Here is a 25,711-nt window from a genome sequence, read left to right on the forward strand (position 1 = left end):
GATCGAGTTATTCCAGTTTAGTGATGAGAAGGTAACCGTGAAAAATGATGTTCCAAAAAATCTTCCAAAACCTTTAGAATTCCTCCTGAGGTAGAGCAAATGCATAACATGATATCACTAAATTAGCAACTTGAGTGGGGCTGCAGATCGTCTTCATTCACTGCCCATCAACATTAGACTTATCGCTACGGTGAGCTTGGGTGAAAAGCAAAGTGGATCAAAATATTATGTGATGATAAACACAAACATGGAAACTAGATGGAGCAAACTAAATCGACCGGGTTTTAGAATTGACACAAGGCGATGATTATCTAATTTTTATGTGGTGTATTTTTATAAACAGGTCAAAGGAAAAAGCCCCCTCCCTGACTTAATGGGAGTGTGTGTGTGTGGGGGGGGGGGGGGGGGGGGGTGGACACCCCGGTCATAGCTTAATTAGCTTTGTCCATGGTTGACAGAGTCCATAATTCATCAAATCTTCTTTTTACTAGTGTTGTTGTTATATTGTGCAAACCTCATACATGTGGCATAACATTGTATGCAAACATATGGTAGGGTTGTATTAATCCTCTTTGGTTATGCAAGTGCAATGAAATTTATGGTATCAATGTATAACATGTGGTGTATGGCTGTATGCTATGCACTGTATGTGTTGGTTGTGTCCCAACACAATTAGCACCGATAATTACACAAGCGTAAGGATGATCAATACAAATTTATCGCCATAAAATCTATGGGCAAATCAAATACAATAAATCTTATGTATTTGAATTAATAATATGAGAAATGAAATTTAAATTTTAGTTCTCATATTATTAAACAACCAGATCCTAATGAAATATGTCGCAACCAATTCATGCACCAACGGAATATGTATCATATTTTTCTTTTTGTTAAGGCTTGGTCGATTATTACCTTTGTCGGATCATTTGAGCTCGCCTCAAGCACATAGGCGTGTCTTTGCCTTTCACTTTATAGTTACACGCACCGAGCATCTCACCAAGTAAATTTATAATGGCTTAGACCTAAACAAGCAAAAGCTCAAACTCAATCAAAGCCTATGTGGTTCAAAGGATTCATCAAAAACATAAAAAAAAGGTAAAAGCACGTTCATACGGTGTGATGCCATTTTTCAATAATACATGGTTAGTTGTATGTTTGATTGTGTACATGCAAAACAAAGAATTCTTCACATGTGGTTGGAGTGGACGATTTTTTCTAAATCTCGTAGAAATGAATCCTAAGAAAAAAACTATGGAATACGGTTCTATGAAGCAAACATCGTGCGTAGGATTTTTTTCATAAAACTAGAATCCTCCAAATTTCCTTTGCGATTATTTTGAATCAAAGCCTGCACTGTTTTCTTTTACAGTTATGCACTGTTCAAAAACTTAAACTACTCCTGTTTTTCTTGTTTGGAAAGGAAACATATCAACACACGTAGCCCGAACGCTTCACAAGATAGTGATTCGAAGCTACTACCCGAAAACACGGCGACCTTTCCCCATGGAAAAATGCCGCGGAGAAACAAGAAAAAAAACCAGTTCATCCCCTTCCTCGTCTCGCCTATTACCTCACCGCTCTTTCTTCTCCTCCAGCCCCGTACCGTGCGTCCTCTCCCCCCACTCCAACACACGCAGACACACAGGAGCCACGCGACCGACCGACCGACCGACCAACCACCCGGTTCTCTCCCCCGCGCGATCCAGCCCACCGACGACGCGCGGGGCGAGCCCTAACCGGCGCGCGGATCTGGGAGCTGCCGCGGGCGGCGCTCCCTCCCATGGTCCCCCGCCGCGCCGAGGGGGCGCGGCGCCGCTGAGATGCGGGGCGACGCGCCGCCGCCTACCGCGCCATCGGCCTCCTCCTCCTCCTCCGCCTCCCACTCCCTCTTCGGCGGCGGCGGTGGCGAGCTCTTCGAGTCGGGGCCCTCGCCGCTCGTCTTCCTGCCCCTGCTCCTGATCCAGGGCGGCGGCATGGACCTCTCCCGCGTCGGCGAGAGGCTCCTCAGCTCCGTCCGCTCCGCGCGCTCCCTCGGCCTCATCCCCGCGACCCCAGCCCCTGCCCCTTCCCGCCCCGAGGTACCGTCTTGCTCCCTCCCTCCCCGCCGTCCACCCGTCGTCCCGTGTTGGATCCGGCGATTAGTGGTTGGTTGCTTATCATTGTGCCGTGCGCCTATAGGTTCCAGCTCGAGCTGCTGCTGCGGCGGCCGCTGCACGCGCGATCGCCGGGCTGCCACCGCACGAGAGGATCAACCTGCCGTCCAATTCGGAGGACCTGGTCTCGATCTACGGGAGCAACCCGCAGGGGCCAGCAGTGGATGAGCTCGAGGAGGTGTTCTACGAGGAGGTTGGTGCTGCATTTTTCGAGGCGTGGGTGCTGCCGCTTTGTGCCAGTTGGGCTTGATGCTTTTGAGTTCGAATTATGTGCAGGAATTCGACCCCATAAAGTACATTCTGGCAAATATTTCGGAAGGAGCTGGTGACGCCACCTATTTTGATAAGCAGGTCAGTGTGCCAGTTATAATCACCTCAAGTCATTATCACCACAGTGCATGCTATGTACAAACTTATGTAGTCCATTCTTCCGAGTGACATTTGCCCGCATACCAGTGCGGATATGTTAATGACAGTTCGGAAGTAATTGCCTTATGAATGCAACTTATGCCCTCTGTAGAAGAAACCGACTCCCTTTTGTCGTTCCTATCATTCTAGTTATCCATGAATATATTTGACAATCGCCACCAAAAGTTCAGTTCTCTCTATGCATGTGCACTTCTGTTACCACATTAACACTTTCCATCTTTTTTCTTAACGATGCACATTTCCTTTTTACAGTCAACTTCGAGATTAGCGCAGCTCGACAAGATTGCAGAACGATTGTCTCATCATGTTATGGGTCACCATGAAGAAATGGGTATGTGTCCGATCAGACTGTACAGTTGATTAGTTTTCTATTTCTCTGCATGCTATAGGATATATTTCCATTGAATTCCTTTGCAATTTTGTCTTTGACTGATCCATTCGATGGGTGCTTCTCCTTTGACATGTTTAGGTTTTTAAGCTCTTTTAGTTATGATTAATAGACATGTATTATCTGCTACCAAAATGTCGCTTTTCAACGAAAACCAGATTTCTGATACTAATTTTTGGCCAGTGAAGGGGATGCAGTTAGTGATGGAGTTAGAACAAGACTTAAAGGTTGCAAATGTGATCTGCATGGTATTACCTCACGAAAATTTCTCCTTGCAAACATTATTTTACCCCTAATGGGTATCTGGCCCTTATGAATTAATTATTATTTCAGAACGGTCGAAGGCACATATCCTCTTCCAAGAATGAGGTGTCAAGGGATCTGGTTGTCAATGTAAAATCGAAGAAAAAACAAGCTTTGTTGGTAGGTGCCTGCTGTTGTTTTATCTGTATGTTCTGCGTTAACTGGATAAGCTTGGTGATTGTCCCTAGGCTGTTCATAAAGATCACTGAGCTGCCATTCTAATTCTATTATAAGATGAGGTTCTTGGTGTGTTTTAACTCCTTCTAGGTCAACACTTCCTTTGTCTATCATGGTGTTAACTCTTAAGATGGAGTTATTAATGTTTAATGCACTGTTAAATTTAAATGCTATATCTCTTTCACCACAGCTAGCTCTAGATACTTAGAATTGAGGATCTATACATAAAAAGGTTTAGTTTTTGTGTAATGCAGGATGTTCTTCCTGTTCTTACAGAACTTCGACATGCTCAAGATATGCAAATGGAGCTAGAAACTTTTGTTGAGAAAGAAAATTACTTTCAGGTAGGCTGATTTTGGCCATGAGCACTTTTAATTTGCTCTAGTTCGTTGTTTATCTTCTTCTCTACTCAAGATAGGTATATGCATAATCTTTACTTCACAATCTTACTACAGTAGTTTTCAACCCCATAATCACATTTCGGAATGAGGGTTGTTTGTTACTCCACTTAAATGACCCTAGTGATGTGTGTTTGCTATGTGTATGGCAATCCATATTTTTCGTCCAAATTATGTTAGTTTCCTTATGATACCTTACTGATGGTCGCAGGCATTTCAATTATTACCAGAGTATCTGCAAATCTTGGAGAACTATTCAGGCCTTTCTGCCGTACAAGAAATGGGACGAGGGATTGAGGTAATTGTGGCATTCATCCCATGGTTTTCTGTTGGGTTATTCAGAGAAACAAAACTCTTGAGCACCATCAAATTCGACGGAGTCATCTGCATTTCTCACTTCGTTTGTTTTATTTTTCATATTTATATTCTGATGATGGTATTTCTGCCCTGCAGGCATGGTTAGCAAGGACAATCAGAAAGTTGGACAACCATTTACTGGGAGTTTGTCAGACCTTCAGTGAAGAAAGCTATCTAACTGTGAGTATTTACCTGGCCATTAATTTGTATGCTTTCTTGGGTTGGTTATATTTTTTGCTAACTTTCTTGAATTATATCCTTTTAACAATTAACTCTGAATTATAGGTGATTGATGCATTCGCATTGATGGGTGACATTGTTGGCATGGCTGAAAAGATGCAGAGTTTCTTTTTGCAAGAAGTACTCTCTCGAACACATATTGTCCTGAAGGAAATGTTGGAAGAGGTATCACATCTGATTTATTGGCATACTCTTTCTTGCTATACTCTTGCTGTTCATACGCTCTTTTACTGTTAACTTCTTCACATGCCATATTTTTTAGGGGTTTCCTGTTAGTCTAGGTCTAGTAGATTGCTTTGGTCCAGATAAGAGTAGATTGACTTGCAGTCCAAGTTATGTAGTAATGTATTTTTGCTCACTTGGGTTGTTGTGCAATATGACAGCTCTTTCCATAACATACCATTTTCTCTAATATTGCAGGAGGTGGGAAATAATACGCAGAGAAATAGGTATGTATTTAGCACCTTATGTTTGTTCTTTTCATTGCACTAAGATTAAATAGAACTTACACTGTTTTCCATAACATATGGATGGGTGAATTTTATCAGCCTTGGACGATTTTTTTTGGCAAACCAAACTATTATATTAACTTAAAAGGATTATGTTTCACAATTTACATCTTACACTGGGATTGATTTACTAAAAAATTGGAGCTTCATATGTTCGCATGCTATTGTCTCAAGTGCTGCAGTTTCTGTGGAAAATCATGGTCCCTTCTCTGCTAGAATAGTGGTGTACCAACCCAGTCCATGTTGCCATACACTGACCGACTGTTTCCAATCATCTAAAGCAGTATAAGATGTATGTAAATGTGTCCTATCATTTGTGTCATTTTACAGATAAACCCATGTCAGTTTTTTTGAGGGAATCTTGTGGGCTAGATACTCCAAATATAAAACCAGACACTATTCAAGTTTCTCTTGAGTACTCACTCCACTGATGTTTATTTTCTGCAGATTTACATATAGTGATCTTTGTGTTCAAGTTCCTGAGTCCAAACTCCGCTCCTGCTTGTTAAAAACTCTTGAGAGCATATTTTCGTTGATGCAGTCATATTATGCTATTATGAGCTTTTGCCCAGAAGCAAAGGTAACTTCTTTTATAGGTGTGCGGTCAATTTTTTTCTTGAAATTTTGATGGCGTGTCTAGATTAATGGCAGCCTCATAAGCAAACCAATTCGTATTTGGACTTGCCTTCTGAATCATGTTTGTACTAGAATTGGTGAATCCATTTCTAAGTAAGTGTAAGCCATTATGGAAAACTACAAACTAAAACTTTCTGTGTTATTGATTGTATATGTGATGCCGTAGGAACTTCCAGCTGAAGAAGCTTCTTATATACAGGTGTCAAATGTCAACAGTTTTTTAAACTCTTCTCTGTTTATGGAACTGATAGTTGGTAAAAATCATATATGTTGCCAGTCGACCTGATCTCAGTATGAAGTAAATCAAATCTAGTTTGATCTATCTTCCCATAGACTTGCATCTAAATCTGATGAAATATTTTGGTTGAGTTCTTAACAATTCTGATTTAAATGTTTGTTATTAATGGAACCTGTGTTTTCTTCTCTTCAGAATAAAACATCTCAGAGTCCAAGTGGAACTTCAGCTGATACAGGAAGAAGCCATTCAAGTGCAGTAGTCAATCAGGATGATGTTGCTGCCACGAAGAGCGACAGGATGCCATCTTCTGTCAGTAATCCTGATGCTAGCACATCAGGAACAGATGCTCCATTCTATCAACTGAGGACAGATGCTACAAAACATGTTGCATATACATTTGAAAGGGGGCGGAGAAATCTTTGGCAACTGGCAACAAGTCGCCTGTCTGTTTTACTGGCTTGTTCAGCTGTTTCTTCAACTAGCATATACCAATTTCTGAAGAACTATGAAGATCTCACAATATTTATTTTGGCCGGTGAAGCATTTTGTGGGTTTGAAGCTAGCGAATTCCGACAGAAGTTGAAGACAGTCTGTTTGAACTACATAGTGACCTTTCACCGGCAAAATATATATGTATGCCCAATGACTACTATTCAGTTATTAGGAGTACAAGCATTAATTGTTCTGTGGGTCAGATAAAAGGAAACTATCACACTAGACCTTTATCCAACTATGCAAACTCCATGAGTGCTGTTAAACCACTGTTGAAACTATTGCATCGAGCAAAGAGTGTAGTTTCTGTAGAAACATGGTGCCAATGTTTTAGCCGTTGCATTTCAGGATTTGCTGTTGTAGGCTGATCTCTATGCGGCTGCTTCTGTTTATCTTTGCATCAATTTCCTGAGTCAGTACAACAGTAAATCCACTTGTCACTCTTTTGATAAAACAACCTGAGGCTTCCCTATCTACCCCCTCCCCCGGCTCGTTTTTTAACAGTACAAGTACAACCGCATTATGAACTGGGGCATTTACATACTTTGCTATGTTTCACTACTGTTTTGTGTTCTGGTATTGTATGGATTGCTCTAGTCGGCATTTTACTTTATTGATGGCACATGGTCATTCTTGACTTTTATTTCAGTGTGGCATTTTAATAGTTTTCATTTTGTGATTCTTTTGGCAGGCACTTAAAATGGTACTGGAAAAGGAATCTTGGACAATAATGTCTGCTGAAGCTAGTCAGATAATTAGTTTAGCAGGACTTACTGGTGATGGCGCTGCACTGATTTCGCCTACCAGTGGTAGTTCTACCTTGCCAAAAGATTATTTCCGTGGAAATTCTACTGCAACCAATACAGGAAGGCAAAACAATGGATTTGCTTCCTGGCATAATATGGGGAACCCATTTTCTTTCAAGTTAGAGAATGGCTCTGCGGAATCCCCCAAGGGCAATGTGCTGTTCAACTCATCAGTTGGCAATGGAAATAATTCACCATTTGATGAAGAGAATGAAGACCTTCTTGCTGATTTCATTGATGAAGATAGTCAATTGCCCAGTAGGACATTGAAAACAAAAATTGTGAAAGGCAATACTTCACATTGGAAAGATGGAGACATTTCATCACAGACAGGATCATCACTTTCTTTGTTAAGGTATCAAATACTTATGTACCTTAACTTGAGAAATTCCTATAACATAACTGCCTAAGCTAAGCTGTCACTGCTTCACTGGAATCAGGATGATGGATAAATACGCTAGACTTATGCAAAAGCTGGAAATGGTCAATGTTGAGCTTTTTAAGGTCAGTTATGGTGTCAAAAGATTTTTGTTGCGGTAAATTGCATGCATTTGAAGTTTGTGGAATATCTTCTGCTGTTCATACTTAACAACTTATTCCAGGGCATGTTCCAACTTTTTGGCATCTTTTATCACCACATATACGAGACATTTGGGTACCAGGACAGGAGTCAAAGTGGCAAGCCACTACCTGATTCTCAATCATGTATGGGTTATGCTTTATCCAACATTTTTCTTGGCTCGTGGTTCTTTGCTATTAATGCAAATTCATGATTGCTGATTTGGAGCTCGTATGTCCTTTCTGATGCTTGTGTTGTATTCAGTTCGGCTTAAAGCGGCTTTATCAAAAATAACACAAGACTCTGATCAGTGGATTAAACCACAGAACAGTTTGTATCCATCTTCATCACCTTTATCAATTGGTTCAACTATTGCCCAAATGGATGTGATGCCTACTGCGCCCCCAAGCTCGATGTTCACCTCCTATGGGCTAAAGGTAACAGCTTGTTTTACATGGCTATGCTTATAGCCTTATGTATGTGCACTTTAACATATTTTTAGTATTTGGAACTGAGTACAGTACTCACCATAAATTTAATGTTTGCCTGTCATAGACAACACATTTGGCTTGAGCTTGCTTCATAAGAATTCAGGTCATGTCTGTTAATTCATGGTTTCATGCAGCCCTTGGAGTTATTAAGAGGCCGTGAATGAAGTTCCATAACATTAGCGACATGTCTATATTTTCATGGCTTCAGCATTAACTGCTCCAATATGTTTCTAAATTTAAAAAGATAAACTCGCAGCTGTGATGAATTTAGTACATTCATTTCTGCTGGTTACCATGGAACAGTTTTCCATATTTGGTTCACGGTTTTCTTTTAATAGCCAATTGCTCCCCTTGGCACCGCAGCCTACAAAAACGTCTTATATTTTGATACGGAGGGGGTAGCTTATATTGATTTGTGTGAATATGAGAAAGAAGTTATAGCAGCTGGTTATTGGGAAGGCAAAACTTTTGGATGTAATGTGAGGGGATGCCGAGTCCTTTTAGCCTTGTGAAGTTACTTGTGGATAGTGAGGAGAGCAGAGTCCTTGTCATTGTCGGCCTATAACTGGAGTATGGTGGAGAAAGTGGAGGGCAAAAGTAAGAAAAAACAAATATTGTCTGCAGATGATTTTCATGTACAAATTAATGGAGGATTATGTGTCATTTAAAAAAGGGCACAATGGAAAGAATCTAGATGTAGGACTGGGAGAAATTTATAAGGTGTAGGCATGAGGCTGATGTGATCCTTCCTTTATGATAACATCCTTACATAAGTCCTTGAACGCGTGCCTCACTATCAGTGTAATTCTCTCATGAACTAGGTCAAACTGAAAATTTTGTTTTCTGAAGTTTCCTTCTGCTTAATTAGGTGTTTAAAAAGCATATGACTAGCAGATTATTTTTGTGCCTGAACATATGCTTTATAAAGCGCCATGGATGCTATTATAAGCTTTTTCTTCACATTAGTATAAGAAAAATGTATGTCTGTATGTCCACAATCCCCATAGTTCCATATCCCAGTTTACCTTAAACCTACTATTATGAGTGGGGAGTGAATACCTGAATCTATATTTGGAACTTTTCCTTTTCTCACAGGAGAGATGCGCAGCTGCCGAAACAGTATCACTGGTTGCTCGAGTTTTGACCAGATCTAGAGTCCACCTACATTCTGTGTTGTCTCAAAATAATACTTCTGTTGTTGAAGAGTTTTTTGGGACATTGGTAAATCTCGACTTTTGTTGTAACTGCTGCTGCTATTGTCCATGGTACGTTCTGTGTAAATGCTGAAATCTGCCATTTTTCTTGTTTATGATAGGTGGACACAGTTCCAGACTTGGCTGAGCACATTCATAGAACAAGTGCACGGATGCTTTTGCATATCAATGGGTATGCTGAATAAACTTTTCATTTGTTTCGCGAATCCCTTGAAATTTTGTGTCATTAATATTTCTTTTGGCCGAGTATAACTTGGGTGAGATAGGCATCTCCATAGATGCTATTAGAAGTATATAACAATAGTATCTTGCTCAGCTACTGCATTTGATGTGCTTTTCAGGTATCCGGATAAGATAGCAAATGCCAAATGGGAGGTCAAGGAGCTTGGCACAGACCACAATGGGTATGGTTATATTTAAGCCGCTTTTTTGCCAGGAGCTTGAAAATTCTTGCTTTGAGTCTCTCTCTTTGGCCCCTTTTTTATGTTCCGTTTGAATATTCTCTGGCACTGTGTCTTATTCACTTGTGCATTATAGTTTTCAAATTAAATCCATCAATTTGCATGCGATGTTGATGGAGTTCTATGGCTATATAGTATTGCTTCCTTTCTATGTCTTGCAAAGTTTAGTTTTTGAAAGATAAAATCACACCTTCTACGCTTGCAGTCAGTGTTACTCCTTGGTACTGTGAAGCTGAATACATGATGCTCTGAAAGTGCCACTGATTATTGTTTGGTTTGGACCTTTTTTTCTATTCCAGTTACGTTGATTTATTATTGGGCGAATTCAAACATTACAAAACAAGATTGGATCATGGAGGAATTTCTAAGGAGGTTAGCGTGAGCCAGTTAACTGAATATTTTTCTCTTTAGTATCACTTGACTTTGTTTATTACGCGTGTGTTAACTAAATTTTTACTCCCTCTGTTTCAAAATAAGTGCTGTGGTTTTAGTTCAAATTTGCTAAAACCACGACACTTATTTTGGAACGGAGGGAGTAACTTTCCAGAATTCAAGAATCTATGCATTTGTTCCTCCTAACAAAATTTTGATGATTACCGATATTGAAGGCAAATAAATTTCTCATGTTCTCCCCAGCTCCAACACCTCTTGCTGGACTATGGCATAGAGAGCATTGCAGAAGTGTTAGTTGAAGGGCTGTCTAGAGTGAAAAGGTGCACTGATGAAGGGCGTGCATTGATGTCACTTGACCTTCAGGTTGTAATCTTACGCAGTGATGTTTTGTGAGTTGATGAAAGGCATGGAGCAAGACTTGGTATAAGAGTTTTGCTGTTCTTTCAGGTATTGATCAATGGACTGCAACACATAGTATCGTCAAATGTTAAGCCGAGGCTACAAATTGTGGAGACTTTCGTGAAGGTATGTAACACAGATTTGTTGAACCATCATGTGCATACCAGTACCTTAAGGACTGGCTTAACCAGCGAACGTCAGCTGGGAAGCATGGCAATTTATGTTGGCCGAGGATGGCAAGTTTAGTTGGCAAGCATGGCAAATCTGCCTCAGTTCAGTTTTTTGCCAGGATTTGCTGTGCTTGCAAAGTAAAATTGACATCCTCACGACAGTATAAATTGCCATAAAAAAACGTTTGATTTGCCATCCCCTCCCAGCGAACGTCAGCTGAATAGCATTGCCGTAATTTAATGGCATTAGTTCTGCCTGGAGTACCTTCTACACGGACGTCATTTAACCTTGTGTTTCATTTCCCATATAAATTCGGTATTGACAAAGACCATTGCTGTTAACGATTCTTCCTTGAATAAAACAGGCTTATTATTTGCCAGAGACGGAGTATGTCCACTGGGCACGGTCTCATCCAGTAAGAACTCGGAGAATCTTACTAGAAGCTCATTTTAAACTAGAAGATGCAAATAATTTACACCGTCTATCGCTGCGTAACTCTGTAGGAATACAGCAAGAGCCAGGTTGTTGGGCTGGTTAACCTCGTGGCCACCATGAAAGGATGGAAAAGGAAAACGAGGTTAGAAACCATTGAGAAGATCGAGGCAGCGTCGTAGGTGAAGGCTGTGGTTTGTAACCGTTTCATTTTTGTTTGCTCCAGCTGCATATAGAGCTGTTTTCCTCTTATATTTTTGGTCTGCATCGATATTGTCAATTCTTTCAACCTCTTTACATTTTGATGCTACCATCATTATCCTTCCTTGGTGTATATTTATGGGACAAGAGCCTTGTATCATAGTGATTTAGCTGGGTTAGCAACCAGAAGCAAACGAACAGTACAGTACTGTATGTACACCGTACATGACGAGCGTTGGCTCAATAAATACGAAATCGAATAGCCATCCAGGTATGCGAACGTGCTGCTCGTCCTCAGCTTTCTGCACGCGTCTTAAATGACAGCAATTGCGCGTCATGGATGCAGCAGATTGCGGTGTTAAAATTTCAAATGAATGATGCTGTAATAATGCCCATATCGGAACCATAATGATACGATACGGGCTCTGCTGCGTTCACCCGTATGGAAATCGTATACGTACACACAGCAATTTACCTAGAAAAGTTGCGCCCAGAATAGTGTTCCCCGGCAAGGCAGAAGGATTTGAGGACGACGTGATGATGGGGGCCTGGAAGGCTGCAACGGGCATCAGGAGATCTCCCCGGCCGTACGCCGTCTCCTCTCGCAGCGCCTGCGGCCGGACTATTCCAGGACAGAAACTGCCTGCGAACACTGAACACCCCCCAACACATTCATGAGCACCAGTGGTGGCGGAATCATTCCGCCTCACGAGCTGCGGGCGCCAAAAAGCTGCAGAAACTTCGGTAAAAGTCACGGCGGCATATCATTGCTAGTTTGTACCACTGCTCTCTTTACCTCTGCACGGATGATTCCTCCTCTCCCCTGCGGCCTGCATCGCGCAGGGCCAGATTTTTATAGTAACAAGATGCGGCCGTCGCTGTGTGATCCACTGAAGGGAAGGAGTTAAGAATCCATTAGGAACCAGGGTTGCAATCAAAGGGAAACAGAACGCCACCAAGCGGCCAACGTAGGCGACAGCGACGGACGGAGACAGCAGCTCGCAGCGCCCGCATAGGGCCGGCCGCGCCGGCGTACGAGGCGCCCCACGCCAACCATCGTGCAAAGAAGCCAGGATTATTCCATAGAAAACTGCTCAAAATCACTGACGAATCACAGTATCTCTCGTGCCCTAGCTTGCCCTAAGCATGGCAGCGACCCACTTGGCCTTGTTCGGTTAACAATCCTCATGCTATGGGATTAGACTCTGAGATGGTTGGAGGGAATTGAGGGGATTTTGGATTTATTAATCCCAATCCCTCCAAACAGAACAAGGCTAAAATTCCAGAGAAAATAAACACAGGACTGAAGAACAAATAAGCAGTATGGAGTGCTTGTATTGGGAACGAGACTGCTTGGACTGGTACATAGGCAGATACAGCATCGATCGAGCGTCTCATTACACATCTATACAGCCTGCACTCCATCTCCATGGAAGGGAATTTAAACCTATTATTACACTATGGAAGAAGGAAATTTAACCTGTTACAAGTTTACCACTAGTACTATTACTCCATTGACCACGGCGCTACGGGGTATCACATACAGTAAAAAGAAAGAACTGCTCCTGCTACTACACCTAGCTACGGGTACCACGAACTGACCTAATCGAGTAGCAGTAGCATAGAGCACGAGTACAGCAGTAAAAACGCGGTACCAAATCTTACACTAGCTGCCTACCGCGACCAGCACCGGCAGGCCAAAGCGGCTTGGCCGGCCGGGAGGCGCACGTCCTGCTGGCGAGCTAGCTCTTGCTGGGCCCCGGCGACGGCGAGGCGCTCGGCGGCGCCACCCTGCGGCGCTTGAGCTTGGTTTTCTTCTCCGGCGGCGGCGGCGGCGCGTGCGGGCGCCAGAAGAGGCGCTCCAGCTCGTCCAGCCGCAGGCTGAACACCTCCACCTCGAACAGCCGCTTCCGGCACGGCGCGGCCGGTGCCCGCGGCTTCCTCGGCGCCGGCGGGCACGTTGCGGCCGCCTGCTTCAGCTCGCTCCCCGCGCCCGTCGGCGTCCGGCAGCACTGCTCCTCCCACGCGCCTGCCTGCTGGTCTGCTCCTCCTGCTGCCGCTCCTGCTCCGCCGGCCGCTCCTGCGGCGACGTCTCCGCGCGGGGCAAGCGGCGAGCGGCACGGGGAGAAGGCCGGCGCCGGCTTGTAGAACTCGGGCGACGCCGACATGGTTGGTCTCGAATCTCGATGCCGGCCGGGGGCACCTACTCTTGTGCCTGCCAGAGAGAAAGAAGAAGGAAGAAGGAAGAAGGAAGAAGGAAGGGGGAGCTTCTTGGGTTGGTGGTGGTGCGTGGCGTATGGTGGCGGCGCGTGCGGGGTAGTGGAGGGAACGAGGGAGCTCGAGGAGGAGGAGGGGGAGGAGGGGAGGTTGCTTGGGGCACTTTGTTGCTGATGCGATGCGAGGTGGGTTTAACTGGGGATATGCTCCGGTTTTGGGAGAAAGGGCCCGCCTTTGTAGCCGCACTTTTGTATTGGGCGCGTGTCCTTTTGTGCCCACCACGGCTAGTTCGATTTCGTTTTTGCGTTTAGGTCCTTGTACTACTGTTTCTCTTCTCTTTGTACTACTATAGTTTAGTTGTAGTACATACAGATACAGGTGGTGGTGCGGCTAGGATAGGACTACCGGCAGTGGAGCCTTTGTTGGCCGTATTTGACCTAAACTCCGCTTCACTTTTACCTCATCTTATCCTAAGCAACCCAAACTACTCCCTCTGTCTCATAATAGAGGAGTGTTTTTTAACACTACACTTCCAACCGTCTAACTAAAGTCTGCACTCTCCCTCTTTCATAACGCATAACGTCTTACACATAGACATTAAGTCATACATATTTTTTCCTTTTTTTTCCGAAAAGGCATACATATTTTCTAACGAGGAAAACATATCCTACCATCCGGTGGTTTTACCTTCATGTCATATATACCCCTCCGTACATAAGAGTGTTTTTGACACTACTATCATATGGTAATATATACTCCCTCCGTTCCTTAATAAAGGATGTATAGTTTTTGGGAAAATTTCATAAGTTTTGGGCGAGATTACACCTAACTAATTGACATGAGAAAATAGAGGAGCTTGCCTAATATAAGGAAATGTAATCAATTCCCTAAAAACATTATCCAGACGAGTGATACAACGCAATACACCTTATATTTCGGATTTTTTTCTCAAAAATCTATATACCTTATATCAAGGAACGGAGGGAGTATTACTTTATTCATTTAAGTATGTTCATATACTATATCTAAGATCAAAGCAAACTATATGAAAAAAACTACACGTGAGTCCATAATTTTTTTGCATTTTTTAAATTTATATTTATACGTATAAAAAAATAAAAAAGTATATACAACCTAAAAAGCATATATACTAGCTACTATGCGTGCATACTCTCTGGTTTGATAGATACTGCATACAACATTCAAAACTCATGTGAGTGTAACAACCATCAGGTGATAGAAAACATTTGTCCTTTTCGAAATAATACTTCTCAGTTTGGGAAAATTTGTTTTTGCCACTCTGACTTTTGCCAATTTTACTTATGCCATTCTAAATTTGACATTTCACTTTTGCCATTATAGCTTTTGATAATGTATCACAACTGCCATTTTGTGACAAAAGCCAAAAGTATTATTTTTTACTTTTGTCACTATTAGCATTTGACAATGTATCACAATTGCCACTCCAATTCTTTTTGCTTTTGCCACAGAATGTCAATTGTGATACACTGTCACAATCTAAGAGTGGCAAAAGTTAAATGTCAAATTTGAGAGTGGCATAAGTAAAATTAGCAAAATCTAGAGTGGTAGAAACAAAATTTCCCCTTTCAGTTTTGATATTAAAAATATAGAAAGATTCTTGAAAACATGTCAGTTAAGTTAGTTATCTTAGAAGTCATCATCACATTAAATAACAATTTTGTGAGCGAATCTCATGAATTGTGTTAGTATCAATTCCACAACAAAAAAAGAGGATAAATCTACTACTACTCATTCCTTTTCAAAATGTTACTCATTGTAGAAATTGCATTGGTCAACCTTTACATGTTTGATTATCAATCCAGAAGAGTTGTCAACATTGAAAACATCAAACTTACAATATTGCAATGTATAACTATTTTTAATAGATGATCAAAGCAGACTGTATAAATATCCCAAAAAACAAGCATTTCCAACACAGAGGGAGTAGTGTTGTGTTGGAATAGTGTGAAGAAATCTAAGAAAGAGTATCACCCATTGTGCACTTGACGCTTTGCCAGATTCTGATTTTGAACAAATTGTAGTAGATAGTTGCCCTATCTTTGAACCTAGCACGGGCCATGCCTCAAAATGTAATTGCCAATCCGAGGAGGTCCAAGTGGCGATAGCTGAAGCCGCCTTTCGTAAAGCTCAAACTCTTAGGCAAGAGGATTAGAATTTTGATACAATTTGGTTTGAGGGGGATGGTGTCGGCCCCGCAAACCTAGAAAGCTCATAAATGGCAAACTTGGTACTTGTGTCACATTAGTGGGTTGATGCCAACTTTTTATTGTTCCAATCTTAAACTCATCAACTTTATGCCATTTGAGGAAACAACGATGCCTAAGAAAACGAGTTGGGCAGTGTAAAAGGTCCACTTATTAATGTCGTGGAACAATTCCTGGCTACGTAGCACTTCATCACAACACGCATCAGGTGATTATTAAGATATTTTCTATTAACTAGGATGTCATCAAAGTAAAGAACAACAACTTGGTGTCGCCTTAGTGCCAATTGTTTGTGATGTACTTGATTTTCATTTTGACCGGAAAGAAAAAACGGGGTTACATCGACAAAGGACGGTGTTTGGATTGCTAGAACATTTATCTGCGGTGAACATGCAACTATAGGAGTGTCGTGTTAAAATGTGGAATTATTTAGGGTTTGTTTGCTTTTTTATACATTAATCGAGTTTACTAGGCATATAATATGCATAATTCAAATCTGAACTGCAAGCACATGCTCCAGTGCACCAAATGGGTTGTAAAATCATGTCCTTGGGTGCGTGTTTAGGTCCCATGAAATAAATGGGAATGAATTTCGAACATATCAGCGTCGTGGTTCAGCTGCAAACATTGAGAATCTTGGTTTTTTAAATTCCTGCAAATCCAAAACTCGCTTGAAATTCATGAAACTTGGCATGATATCGTGACATGGCACATTTATGCCGTGGTAATTTTTTGTCCACTTTGGGACAAGTTTTGGTAAAAGCTTCTTACAAACTAAAGCTTCTCACAATAAGCCTTGTGGTTCCGATAAGGAACGTGTCTCACCTTTTTGGACAATATGACATTCGATGCCTCTTGTTGCCTTTATTTTTTTGTAGAGGTAACATAGACCAATAGGTGTGCCATGTTAAAATTTGGAATTATTCAAGATTCGTCTGACCTTTTTATACATTAACTGAGTTTTCTAGGCATTTAATGTGCATAATTCAAATTTGAACTACAAACACAGTCTCTAGTGCACCAAAATGGGTTTAAAAAAATCATATTTGTGTCCCTGGGTGCATGTTTAGGTCCCATGTAAGAAATGAGAATGAATTTCAAACATCTCGGCATTGTGGCTCGGCAGCAAACATTGAGAAACTTGGTTTTTATAATTTTGTAAATTCAAAACACATCAGAAATTCATGAAACTTGACATGGTGTCATGGCATGACACATATAGGCATTGTAGGGTTTTGTTTTCCAATTCGAGACAAGTTTTTTCTTCTATAGAGCCAACATCGAGAATATTGGTTTAAATCCTAGCAAATCTAAAATTCGCATGAAATTCATGAAATTGGGCAGGGTGTCATGATATAGCACAAATATGATGTGGTATTTTTCATGTCCAATTTGAGAGAAGGCGCACACACTAATGACCAACAAAGGCATTCTGGAACAAATAATTGTCACATTATCATCGCAAATGGTTGTATCATTTATAAATCATGGTGTTCTACTGACCATTTATGTGCCACCACGCGTCCCACTTTTTATTGGTTAGGAGGTGCCGTGCGGGCAGCAGTTTGAGTAGACAAGAGTCATGCAAGCAGTACGCTGCGCAAGCTCACCGGGAAGCGAGTCCTTTGACTCCATCATCGCCGCCTCGCTCCAACCTCTCCATTAAGGGCGCCCGAGCCGCTGTTTAATAGGAGACTTTACTGCTCGCTCACTCGCAATCCTCTCTCTTCGCCTCCCATTCCCCTCTCGTCTACCTCCTAGCATCTAGATCTCCACCTACGCCATGGCGCATAAGGATCATATGCCACTAGTCTTTAGGTTTGGTGAAGTCGATATCGAGCCCGAGGAGATGGAACATAAGGAGGAATGGAACCTCATGAACATAGCTCTGAACGAGCTGGTCGTGGCGGATGTTGACCCCGCGCCCGTCCCAGTTCCCATCCCCGTGGCAGCGACCATCCCTGTGGCATTGACGGGTTGGTCGCCGAGCACCATAGCAGCGCTGGAAACTGCGGGCGTCATCGAGGTCCCCGCGGAACCACGCGAGCTCGTGTACTGCAAGCGCCAATGCCCGCGCCTGTGCTCATGCGCGCCCTACGCCCGCCGTGCCGGTCCCCGTGCGTGTGCTTGCACCCGCCGCGCCTGTGCCCATGCGCGCGCCTATACCCGTCACGCCCCCTTCAGTTGCATTGGTCGCCACCGTCGATTGTTTCCTCGCAGTGCCACGAGTCACCACCCCACCCCCCGCCTGTCGATCGTGCAATGACCAACTCTTTAATTTGGAAATCCAGATCATTCTGGCTGGCTTGAAGACTTGAGCAACATTGTCCCGGAGGACGACAACGCCGCCGCAGGTTGCCGCAACAATTTTGTTTTAATATTGTATCTCAATCGTATGAATGTAAAGTGTGACTTAATGAAATCTATGGTTTGATCAACTCAATGTTTTTCTCTGAATGCACACACGAATCAAAGTAAAAAAACAACAGTGTTTTTATCTGAATAAAACACTCATCACAAACGATTCAGATTGAATACCCATATACAAAGCAAGAGCTATGGTTCCTTTGCCACTAAGCCAAGAGAAATTTTGGCGCGAAGGATTTGTGCATCGCTTCATCGCAAATGATTTTGTATGATGACCAGTGTGCCTACTACAAACAATTTGGTAAGATTTGCATCTGTCATATTGGGTATACTGCCATTTGTCAAATTGGAAACATTAGCATTTGTCAATTTAGTGACATTGCCATTTGTCAACCTTGTAACACTGCCATTTGTCAAATTTTGCAGCTAAAAATAACTAGTGTTGTCTAATTTTGCAACTGAAATTCACTAAGAATTGATTTCATTCATAGATTAGGTAGTCATTCTTTATACAAACAGTTCAACTCGACAGCTGAACCGAACAAACTTTTCCCCAATTGTTGCCAACCACGTACTGAAATAGCTAGTTCAACTATATATATTAATTAATTTTAAGTACATAGTACAGTTCAACCATATCTATAGTAAGATGAATTGGACAAAATAGCCCCTAAATACTACTATAGAGGGGTTTGTACTACTTCCAGCAGCCTCTCCTCTGCCGAGAATGCTCGGTAAGAGGCAGAGAAGGAGAGCCTACTGACGAGCTAGAGGACTGGAATCCGTCGCCTGCCGCCGTTGCCCTCTGTCGCTCCTGACGTGCCTCCTCGAAGTGCTGGGACTCCTTGTAGATCTCCGCATTTCGCACCACTCCTGCAGCCATGGCAGAGGTAAGCTTCATTGTGTGCGCAACCTGGTGCTCCTCCTCCTCCCTAGGAACTTGATATAACACGCAAGGTCACTGGCGCAAATGCCGAGCGGCTGGCCTTCGCCGGCCTCCACCTCCCACCTTCGGGCTGCGATGGTGCAGCAGGTGATGGCCCCGGCAGTCGACGGTGGGGTGGCGGCCACGGTGGCCGACGGTGGGGTGGTGGCCACGGCGGCCGCCGACAGCAGCTACTTTCAGACAGCGGTGGTGGAGCATGTGGTGGGTGGCACACACACACCCAATAGGGCCGCTACACGCACTACACTCTTCTGGGGACTGCGCCGCCGACACGGTGCAGCCTCCCAGCTAAAGATGTCCTCTAGGGGAGTGGCCGAGTGATGATGACGGATTGGTGTCATTGGCAATTGTGGGAGAAGCAAACTAGATAAGCTACGAGGAGGGAGGGGATGAATGCGATGCGGAGTCACCGGCCATGAGGGTTTATATAGCAGGCCCTTAAGCATTGCGATTTTGGGGGATTTCACCGAGCCGGGCGGGAAGCTTCCGCGGTTGCACGTGGCAACGGGCTCACCGACGATTTCATTGGTGCCTCTTTGAGACGACGTGGCCAAATGAGCCTCCTGTGCGGTGCTCAAGCGTGCACTGGAATCCTCCAGCGGCAATGCAGACAAGAGGTGCTAGAGGAGGACGAAATGACACGTACACATACGGTTAATAATAGAGAATGTTTATGGTTTAATTACCTAGCTTGTGGACGACCATTCCTTGCGTGTTAACTGCTCTATGCATGCGGTTGCTCATGGTTGAGGCAACCATGGTATGCTCTGCCCGCGTCCCTCTGTGCCGAGCGTGTTATGCTCGCGTCCCTCTACGCACACTGCTAGCGGTTGGGGACAACACACGATGACGTTCATTCAGGGCGCCATATGCATGCTGTTGCATCGGGCGCGACTCCACGATGTAGTTACGTCCACCATGATGCAGTTATGCACTGCAAAAACTACCATGAAGACGTGCTGAGGTTCTAGGATGTTCGACCTCCATTTATTCCTACAGCCATTTACCTTAATCTCTTCAATTTTTCAACCGCGCCCCACAACACAATAAGGACACCCATGACGACACATACATAGAGGATATCTAGCGGCTTCAATGGCGCTCCCAGCGGCTGACGACGACGAGCGACAGTTCACCTTGTGTCCTGTAGTGGACACCCATGTGAGGGAGATGGACCTCTCGGTGGTGTACACCAACAACCCGATCTGTGTGGAAATCTCCATCAACAATATAGAGCAATTGCTTGCCGAGGACAAGTACCAAGTGGTCGGCTTCGACCTCGAGTACACCAGCGGTCGTGCCGGGTATGATCCAAAAGTTGCCATCGCCTAGTTGTGCGTGCGTCATCACATCCTTGTCTACCACTACTGCCTGGCCACAAGGCCTTGCGAGAGTTTTGCCAGGTTTGTCAACAACCCCAACTATAGGTTTGCTATGGTGGACACCATCAACGATCTAAAGGTGCTCAAGAATTCGGGCTTGGCCTGTCAGAATCGTGTCGACATCCAAGGCCAGTGCAGGGTCTGGGGCAACAAGAAGGAGAATGACTCCCTGGTTGACCTCGCCGTGGCCAGCACTGACCCCTTCTACAGTAACATGAAGGATGCCTGGAACAAGAACAAGCCCGCCTAGCACAGGGCATGGGTGCAGAGACTAGATGAAGATCACATCAAGTACGCGACCAAGGACACATAACAAGCTACGAGATGTACAAGCGGATCATTGACATGAGGAAGTGCCTTCGTCCTACCCGAGGTGAGGGATCGAGCCACAAGCAGAGCAGTGGCGACAAGCATCACAAGAAGTAGATGATATGATGGTCATTTCTCCTAGTTTAGAATGCATGCAATTGTTTATTGAGGTGTCTGCAAATGTTATGTGTAGTCACTTATGTAATTGGATGTTTAATTTTGTTATGCAATCATGATCTTATAAGTATACATGTTGTTGTTCTTTAGAAAGAGCATAGATGTTGTGCAGACAGTAAATCACATCGCGTATGATTAAACTAAGGAACCTCCCGATGATGATCTCAACAATCACAGACAATTGTTTACCAGCAAGCGTTTGCCAGCATCACACACAACTTATTTGGAGGAATCATTATAATCAGTCATCCCACACAATTCTAATGACTGACTTGTTTGCCGGATATCAAACACATCTTGTTATGCCAAATTGTTTGTGTTATTTCGAATCATCGCAAACAGTTCATCCGAGTGACCTGTATGCCGTCTATCGCACACACCTTGGTTTGGGTAACCGTTTGTGTTGTTTTGGCTCATCGCAAACAGTTCATCTAAGTGACATGTATGCTGTCTATCGCACACATCTGGACCTGGCTAACCGTTTGTGTTTTTTCGCTCGTCGCAAACAGTTCGTATGGATCAACTGTATGCCACGTTTCGCACACGCAACTCTTATCTGAATCATGCTTGATGGATCAACATCGCACAAAGTTCATTTTGTTGGCGACGATTTTTATTACAATATCGTTTGCGATTCATGCATCGCACATAGTTTGGTCGAATGGTCACCTATACATGTGTCGTCTTAGGAGTTAGGACCTTCATGCAGTAGTGACCCTTCCAAACCCACTTTCATCGAAATAATCATCACAAATAGGAGACATGTTTTCATCGTAGTAAATTTTCTCATCAAAAGTAGAGGGCTAAAAAGATCATCTTCATCAAACATAGCATCCCCAAGCTTATGGCTTTGCATATCATTAGCATCATGGATAAAAGAATTCATACTAGTAACAATGCAATCATGCTTATCATTCACACCATACATCGTGTTAAATTCTTCATTTAACACTTCGTAGCAATTATCGGAATCCATATTTTCAAGAAAAACTTTATAGAGATAAAGAATTTGATGCAATTTCACTTCCATTTTTTTGTAGTTTTCTTTTATAAACCAAACTAGTGAAAAAAAGAAACTAAAAGATTCAATTGCAAGATCTAAAGAGATACCTTCAAGCACTGACTTCCCTGGCAATGGCTCCAGAAATAGCTCGATGTCTATTACGCAACTTTATTCTTGTAGACTTGGTTTGGTCTTCAAGCGCAAAGTTTTGTAGGACACTAGCAAATTTCCCTCAAGTGAATGACGTAAGGTTTACCAATCTGTGGGAGGTGTAGGATGAAGATGGTTCTCTCTCAAACAATCCTGCAACCAAACACAAGAAGTCTCTTGTGTCTCCAACACATCCAATACGACTGTCAGTTGTATAGGTGCACTAGTTCAGTGAAGAGATGACGATAGATGTGTAATATGGATGGTATAAATACCTTTATAATCTGAACAATTAAAAACAGCATGGTAGCAAGTAACAAAAGGTGACGAAAATGGTGTCTCAATGATTATAAACAAGTCCAGGGTTCATACTTTCACTAGTGCAATCTCTCAACAACATTAACATAATTGAATCACATAACAATCCCTCAAAGTGCGGCAAAGAATCACTCTAAAGTCTCTATTCCTATCGAAGAAAGTAGGATGAGATCGTGTAGGTAGTAAACCACCTCAAAGTTATGTTTCCAATCAATCTTATGAACCACCCCAAAGTGTCACGAATAGTTCTATAGATCGTACTACAATAACACCATATGATACGCATCAATCAACTCTAATGTCACTTAGATACCCCAATGTCACCACGAGTATCCGCGAGTGACGCATGCATCAAGTGACCTCAAATCCAAAATATTCAATCCAACATAAAGAAACCTCAGAGAGCAAGACTTAATTCACAACAAAAATAAGCGAGGGAGGTGAACATCATGTGACATAATTATATTGATAAGGCTCATGATACATCACGTCAAATCAAGAACACGAGAGAGAGTAATAGAGATCAAACACAAAGCTAATGGTACAAATCCTCAACCCCTAGGATAAACTACTCACGCATCATCATGGAGACAACAAGGATGATGAAGATGACCTCAGGTGATGGCTTCCCCCTCCGGCAGGGTGCCAGAAAAGGCCTCCAGATGAGATCACTTCGGACAGAGGCTTGCGGCAACGGAGTAGAAGTTCTAGGTTACTTTTTTGGGGTTTATCAATTTACAGGAATTTTCAGGTCCTTCCCCGAAGCTTCGAGGGTCTTTTATGATCCAACAAAAATCACCATAAATTTTTATCGCATTTGGACTTCGTTTGGTATGGTTTTTCTGTGGAACAAAACATATGCAAGAGACAGGAACTGACACTGGGCACAAGATTAATATGTTAGTCCATAAAAATAATATAGAAGTGAACCAAAACCATGTAGAACTCATGTAAATTTAGCATGAATAATTCATAAATTATATATACGTTGGAGATGTATCATTCGTTAACTTTGATAAACTCCCCGCATTCCTGCAAAGTGTTAGAGACATGATTGAAAAAGTAGCAAATGGAAGGTTAATGCAGTTTGTCCTTAGTGTTAGCCTCCAAATTCTAAACTAGCAGAACTTTTGTTCGCCTGGAGGATTGAGAACATCATACCTATAACGAAGATGACTGCCACACCATTCGTTGAGAGAGAGAGAGCGAGAGAGAGGTTGTAGTTGGCAACTCATAAGTTGAAAATTGACCATGCCACTTCCTTTATCATAGTTTTCGATGGTGTACATCAATATTCTCAAATACTGATGTATCAATCGATGATAAGTATATGCATCCCACAGACCAAATTCGTTGCATGCCAACGTTTCCACATAAGAATTCAAAACCGTTAGCTATGTCGAGAGCGGTAACGGTTGACCTCAATTCAAGAGTCAAAAACCTTCTAAACTACATATTCGTTTAGTGGATTCAAAGTCGATGTTGAAGATGGATTCATCTTAAATGTGGTTACTTTACAAACACTCTGCATAGCTTTTTGCCCTTAAAATTTGTTCCAATGAATTTTTTAATAAGGATTGATGTTGGTTTCAACAGATTTTCTTTGGGCTTATCTATTTGTGCCGGAAATGTCATAAAAGAGAGTTGGGAGGTCAAGACCCTAGGCTAGAGGAGTCCGAGGCCCCTATCTAGGCATCTCTATGCTCCCTATTTGGCCACTCTAAATCTTATGCTATCATCCACTTGTGCAAAGCATGAATTATGCTTATGCATCCAAATTGTCGAGACAAAAGTGAATGCCAAAATGAATCCACTATATCCCCTATCCTTGTGTTCAAATTCATTCCAAGTAAATTTCCATTATCATGATAACTTGTTACATTTTTATTACCAAAGTTTTTGATAGGTAGGAAGAGCAATATTCTACGAGCTTGTGATGGTGGCTGATTAGTGGATTTTGTATCATGTTTTAGAGATCATTTGTTGCACATTTTTGCATCAAAATCCATCATATAATATCCGTCTAGCCTTTTTCATGTACATTTTGCACAAACTCTATTTTAATGCATTTAATTGAGGCTATTGAATAATATTTAGCCATCCCTTGTTTTTTGTTATCTTTGTGGATGTATTGGAGCTCCCATGGACTTGGCACGATAAAAGGAACCAAGATGGGGCCAAACCAGAGAAGTCGCAAGCCCCTGATACAAGTATTTCGTGGAGTTTGACAAAATGAAGTTTTCCAAGATGCCCAAATTGAAAATCCAATGCCATGGGGTTTTTTGGGTTCATTCATATGAATCCAACGAGCCCAAGAACACCCAGCGGAGTTCATATGAGGAAATAGCGAACAAAATCAAAATGACATGCATAGTTCCACAGGAGTAGACAGAGCACATATGAACTAGGGATACTCATACTACTGCTTACACTAAGCAATTTGGGTTGCGATTTGGCTGTAACTTACATGGTTCTTCATTGATTTTGTCCCTATTAGTTTCCACATGATCCTTGGACATCAAGGAATGTATTGGGAGAGGTTGGGACTGCTCTAAAGCCCTGGTATCAAAGGGAAGGAGGAGGGTCCATGGAGAGACCCGTAGAGGCCGACTATACATACAACACTAACCCTACTCGCCAGTGCTGTCACGTATCAATATCGAGCTGACACACAACCACTGATGTTGAAAGGCTATCTCTATTGTAGAGGAAGGTCCAAGACAAGGAAGAAGGGAGAGGGAGTCTCCGTTAACTCCCCGCACCAGACAAAGGGCCGGTGCCATCTCCACCGGTATCTCCATGCCTCTCTCCTTCCCCAACATGTTGTTGACTTATAACTTGTCTTTGCCTTTTATGCTAATCATGTACATGTTTGAGTAATTTCCCTACTTCTCGGGGATATGGATGAACTCTAGTACTTGAATGTATTGAATGCCGGTGATATTCCGTATATGAAGTATGGTTGTGTTAATGTTCTTCACGATATTATGGGAAGGCTGACTACACAATATTGCCCCTTTGGGACTTGAAGGGTATTACTACAATTGCAAAGCTGGGATGAGGAGGTATTGCAGTGACAAAATCCATCTTGTCCTTCGTCGATGTTTGATAAGGAGGATAATGGAGACCTCAAAGTCTTATGGAAC

At 42.7% G+C, this 25,711-nt stretch overlaps 2 protein-coding genes across 3 annotated transcripts; one reads left to right on the plus strand and one right to left on the minus strand.

The window, feature by feature from the left end:
• The first annotated feature begins 1,544 nt into the window (after window positions 1-1,544).
• Window positions 1,545-11,720, plus strand: LOC125512766 (coiled-coil protein). Of its 2 annotated transcripts, XM_048677851.2 has the most exons (25): window positions 1,547-2,081; window positions 2,182-2,349; window positions 2,433-2,507; window positions 2,838-2,916; window positions 3,157-3,221; window positions 3,307-3,396; window positions 3,708-3,797; window positions 4,063-4,149; window positions 4,305-4,388; window positions 4,494-4,613; window positions 4,869-4,897; window positions 5,405-5,537; window positions 6,024-6,464; window positions 7,015-7,484; window positions 7,570-7,633; window positions 7,732-7,834; window positions 7,953-8,125; window positions 9,275-9,400; window positions 9,495-9,565; window positions 9,735-9,797; window positions 10,154-10,226; window positions 10,491-10,610; window positions 10,695-10,772; window positions 11,182-11,232; window positions 11,321-11,720. In XM_048677851.2, exons 1-25 carry the CDS (start codon window positions 1,824-1,826, stop codon window positions 11,429-11,431), a joined length of 3,222 nt encoding a protein of 1,073 aa, XP_048533808.1. In that variant the 5' UTR covers window positions 1,547-1,823; the 3' UTR covers window positions 11,432-11,720. The 2 variants fall into 2 exon arrangements, with proteins under 2 accessions (XP_087377909.1, XP_048533808.1); XM_087521783.1 differs by having other exon boundaries at window positions 1,545-2,081; window positions 11,182-11,720.
• Window positions 11,721-12,754: 1,034 nt separating this feature from the next.
• LOC125533742 (cyclin-dependent protein kinase inhibitor SMR1-like) lies at window positions 12,755-13,887 on the minus strand. Its single transcript, XM_048697105.2, has one exon. The coding sequence runs from the start codon at window positions 13,616-13,618 to the stop codon at window positions 13,193-13,195; it is 426 nt and encodes a 141-aa protein (XP_048553062.2). The 5' UTR covers window positions 13,619-13,887; the 3' UTR covers window positions 12,755-13,192.
• Between the last annotated feature and the right edge of the window lie 11,824 nt (window positions 13,888-25,711).

Source organism: Triticum urartu, chromosome 1A (assembly GCF_056163025.1).
Source record: "Triticum urartu cultivar PI428250 chromosome 1A, HENAU_Tu73, whole genome shotgun sequence".
Lineage (NCBI taxonomy): Eukaryota > Viridiplantae > Streptophyta > Magnoliopsida > Poales > Poaceae > Triticum > Triticum urartu.